Source organism: Gopherus flavomarginatus, chromosome 5, assembly GCF_025201925.1.
Source record: "Gopherus flavomarginatus isolate rGopFla2 chromosome 5, rGopFla2.mat.asm, whole genome shotgun sequence".
Taxonomy (NCBI): domain Eukaryota; kingdom Metazoa; phylum Chordata; order Testudines; family Testudinidae; genus Gopherus; species Gopherus flavomarginatus.
The window spans coordinates 1,686,645-1,690,947 of record NC_066621.1 but is presented as its reverse complement, the minus strand read 5'-3'; the positions used below and the strand labels follow the sequence as shown (position 1 = coordinate 1,690,947).

The 4,303-nt window shown below is 67.0% G+C and overlaps 1 protein-coding gene across 1 annotated transcript; it reads left to right on the top strand.

The window, feature by feature from the left end:
* The first annotated feature begins 1,276 nt into the window (after positions 1 to 1,276).
* Positions 1,277 to 3,237, top strand: ELOB (elongin B). Its single transcript, XM_050957039.1, has 4 exons — positions 1,277 to 1,401; positions 1,725 to 1,859; positions 2,768 to 2,876; positions 2,954 to 3,237. Exons 1-4 carry the CDS (start codon positions 1,399 to 1,401, stop codon positions 3,064 to 3,066), a joined length of 360 nt encoding a protein of 119 aa, XP_050812996.1. The 5' UTR covers positions 1,277 to 1,398; the 3' UTR covers positions 3,067 to 3,237.
* Positions 3,238 to 4,303: the final 1,066 nt, after the last annotated feature.

Sequence of the window (4,303 nt, the reverse complement as noted above, 5' to 3'; positions counted from 1 at the left end):
ATAGGGGGTGCTCAGCACCCACCCGCCGCAGCTGGCAGGAGGCGCTGGAGGCAGCGAGCAGCTGGCAGGAGGGGGATCTTGGGAAGGGGGCAGAGCAGGGGTAGGAAGAGGCAGAGTGAGGGCGGGGCCTCAGGGAAGGGGTGGAGTGGAGGCGGGGCTTTGGGGCAGAATGGGGGTGGAGCACCCACTGAGAAAAATAAAAGTCAGCCAGTGCCTGTGCGCTGGGGTACATTTATTGTCAAAGGGCAGGGCAGATTAGTCAGCGGAAGCATCGCAGCCTGCTCTGGGATCTGCCCCTACATGCCCCCATGTCCCACTCCCTCCCGGGTCCCAACTGGGAATTCAGAGGTGCAGCTGTAACCTACACACCTCCCGGATGGGTGTTCTGGCCCATCTAGTGGCACCGAGACCACTAAGAGAGAGAGAGAGAGATAAAAGGAGTTTGCTCTACAGCCTTCACTAAGGGCCACACGGCTTTTAGCTCCTGCAGGACAGGCTCATGCATTTAGCTCCCAAAGTCCCAGGTTCGATACCACCCACCGACCCCCAGGGTGTGTCGGCATCACAACGCCCCCTTGCGTTGCACTGTGTGGATTATCCCAGCGGGTCCGTTTTGTCTTCTCTCCAACAGCTGCAGCCCGTGCGTGGTGTGCATGGCGGCCAGTCCCCACGTGCAGACGCAGGGGGCTCTCGCTGCCATATGAAGCGGGGGCCGGGCCAGGGGCTGGAGGGGCCAAGGCGGGCTTGGCGGTGCTGGAAGATTCGAGGCCAGCGAGGAGGGTCGAGGCCAGCCGGTCGGCTGCTGAAGCCCAGTGGGGCAGGGCTGGCAGGAATGGTGTCAGAGGCAGCGGCACTGTTCAGAGAGAAGTTCGCCACCAGGAAAGTCACACCCGGCACGTTGGCTGGGAGCTGCTCGGGTGTCTTGGCTAAACGTTGGGGCAGGGGCTTGGGTCTGGCTCACAGATCTCAGTCTGGGGAGGGGGTCTGTGCAGCGACCAGGGCTGGGGCATAGAACCCAGGCGTCCCGGCTCACCCCACTCCTTGACCTTCCCAACATGGCGACAAGGCAGGGTTCGCAAAAGGTCATTGGACCTTCTCAACATGGCTACGGGTAAGTGCCCCTTGAACTTTGACCTTTCCAAGAAGGCGAATTGCACACGACCATCCCAACATGGCCGCCCGCGTACGCCTTTTTAACAAATTGACCTTTCCAGCATGGCCGCCCTCCAGGCCTTTCCCCCCTCCCCATTGGTCCTGCCGCTCCGCTGACCCGGCCCCTCTCAAGATGGCGGCCTGCGCGGGGTCGCGCGCTGTGTGTCGCGGGTCGCGCGGTGCAGGCTGGGACGGTGGCGGAGCCGGGGGCTGCGGCTGCGTCTGGGCGAGCGGGGAGCGGCCGGGATGGTGAGCGAGCGAGAGAGACCGACCCCCCCTCCCCCCCGGGTCCGCCCCTCCCCCCCGCCGGGACCCGCGTGCGCTCAGCCGGTGGGGAAACTGAGGCACGCCCGGGGGGGGGGGCGCGGGGCCCCGCCATGAGCCGGTGGGGAAACTGAGGCACGCCCGGGGGGGGGGCGCGGGGCCCCGCCATGAGCCGGTGGGGAAACTGAGGCACGCCCGGGGGGGGGGCGCGGGGCCCCGCCATGAGCCGGTGGGGAAACTGAGGCACGCCCGGGGGGGGGGAGGCGCGGGCCCGGCGCTGAGCCGCGTGTCCGCCTGCCCCCCCCCAGGACGTGTTCCTGATGATCCGGCGCCACAAGACAACCATCTTCACCGACGCCAAGGAGTCCAGCACCGTGTACGAGCTGAAGCGCATCGTGGAGGGCATCCTCAAGCGGCCCCCCGAGGAGCAGCGGCTCTACAAGGTGCGGGGCGGGGGGCGCCCTGGGGCAGGCGCCTGGGCAGGGGACTGGTGGGGGCTGGGCAGGGGGCGCCATGGGGCAGGGGACTGGGCAGGGGACTGGTGGGGGCTGGGCAGGGGGCACCATGGGGCAGGGGACTGGTGGGGGCTGGGCAGGGGGCGCCATGGGGCAGGGGACTGGGCAGGGGACTGGTGGGGGCTGGGCAGGGGGTACGTATGGGGCAGGGGCCTGGTGGGGGCTGGGCAGGGGGCGCCATGGGGCAGGGGACTGGGTAGGGGGCTGGGCAGGGGGCGCCATGGGGCAGGGGACTGGGTAGGGGACTGGTGGGGGCTGGGCAGGGGGTGCGTATGGGGCAGGGGCCTGGTGGGGGCTGGGCAGGGGGCGCCATGGGGCAGGGGACTGGGTAGGGGGCTGGGCAGGGGGCGCCATGGGGCAGGGGACTGGTGGGAGCGGGGCAGGGGGCGCCATGGGGTAGGGGACTGGTGGGGGCTGGGCAGGGGACTGGTGGGGGCTGGGCAGGGGGCGCCATGGGGTAGGGGACTGGTGGGGGCTGGGCAGGGGGCGCCATGGGGCAGGGGACTGGTGGGGGCTGGGCAGGGGACTGGTGGGGGCGGGGCAGGGGGCGCCATGGGGTAGGGGACTGGTGGGGGCTGGGCAGGGGACTGGTGGGGGCGGGGCAGGGGGCGCCATGGGGCAGGGGGCTGGGCAGGGGAGGCTGTGGGCCAGGGGCTCTGCAGGGGTCCCGTGCTGCGGGGAGCAGTCAGGGGGGCTCAGCAGGGGGCGCTCTCCCCTTGGCCATCAGTCCCTGTGCCGTGTTATATGCGACGGTTCCCCGGCTGCCCTGCCCCAGAGGCGGCTGCATCTTTGGGGCTCATGCACCGCAGCTCCGCTCTCCCTTCTCTCTGTCCCAGGATGACCAGCTGCTAGACGACAGCAAGACCCTGGGAGACTGCGGCTTCACCAGCCAGACGGCGCGGCCCCAGGCCCCAGCCACGGTGGGCCTGGCTTTCCGAGCCGGGGGTGAGTGCTTGGGGGGAAGAGGCCATGGGGAGCCTGGGGGGATGATCCTGCCTCTCTGACCCTCTCTCCTCCTCCAGATGACTCCTTCGAGGCTCTCCGCATCGACCCCTTCTCCAGCCCGCCGGAGCTCCCCGATGTCATGAAACCCCAAGACTCCAGCAGCAGCGCGAACGAACAGGCCGTGCAGTGAGATCAGGGGGAAGGCGCAGAGACCCATCCTGCCCCCACAGGATGTCTCCCCCGGCCCCCCAACACACAGCCCTCGCCTCCCTGCCTGGGATCAAACCCCCTTCACCAGCCCCCCCGAAATCCACCTTCTCTTCAGTTTGGAGACAATAAAGGTTTGGCTGGTTTTGTGTTACCTGGGTCCGGGGTCTGACACTGAGGCAGGGGGGTTCTCCGGGGATCCCCCATAATCCTCTGGGGCTCCCCAAACCTTTGTCGTATTGGGGGATCCTGGGGCTGCGTCCCTTGAACCTGAAAAACCAGCAAGGTATCCCACCTCTCTGACCATGCCAGCCCCCCATCTCTTCCACCCAATACCCCACAGCACCCCCTCTGATTGTGCTGTCTCACCCAGTTCCTCTTTATTACCAGCAGGTCACCCCCCTTCTCATCGCAGACATTGGGGTGCCCCAGGGCTCACATATAACAGAGGGGCCCCCGTTCCCATCTCTGATATTCGGGTGCCCCAGGGCTCTCCTATAACATAGAGCCCCCTGTTCCCATCTCTGGTGCCACAGGACACCCTTGTACCAGAGGGGCTTTGTGACGACAGGAATTTTGTCATTTTTATGACTCCTGCGTGCCTCAGTTTCCCCAGTGGGGGAAGATCCCTATGTCTGCCCTCAGCCAGAGAAACCCCAGGTGTCTTAGCCAGTGATTTGAGGCCCTGCCACGACCACCTCCCCTCGTCTGCCAGGGAGCAAAGGGGCAGGGGACTCACCTTTCCCCAGGGTCAGCCTGCTTGGGGCACCCATTCCCCCGAGCTGGGGGAGGCAGAGCAATCCCTTGAGCCTTTGGGGGGTTGGAGTAGGTTAGTCACCATGCACACCTGGTCCTCACCCAGCCGTGTCTCGGGGGCTCTCGTGGCTCAGGGATGCAGGGGGCTCCCCCACATTGGAAGGCCCCCTTTGGCCTGAACCCAGCCCCTGGGACAGAGCCCTCCCTGCCCCGCCGGTGGGCTGCGATTCGGTGTGTCTCGGTTACGAGAACCCACCATGGCTGCGCCATGCTCTGCCCAGGTGTATCCATTACCAGCAGCGGCGTCTCAGCTGCTTTCCCCTTCTCTGGGGGGCCCCTGACGCCCCCCGGCTCGCACAGTTCAAACCCTGGGCGGGGAATGTGTTGTTGCACTTTATGAAGCCTGCCTGTGCCTCAGTTTCCCCAGCAGGGGGGATGACTTTTGCCCGCAGGCCAGCTGGGAG

Excerpts from the sequence above, each read along its gene's own strand:
- ELOB (XM_050957039.1), top strand. Across the intron at positions 1,860-2,767 it reads AGGAGCAGCGGCTCTACAAG|GATGACCAGCTGCTAGACGA; the intron begins GTGCGGGGCGGG and ends TCTCTGTCCCAG. Across the intron at positions 2,877-2,953 it reads CCTGGCTTTCCGAGCCGGGG|ATGACTCCTTCGAGGCTCTC; the intron begins GTGAGTGCTTGG and ends CTCCTCCTCCAG.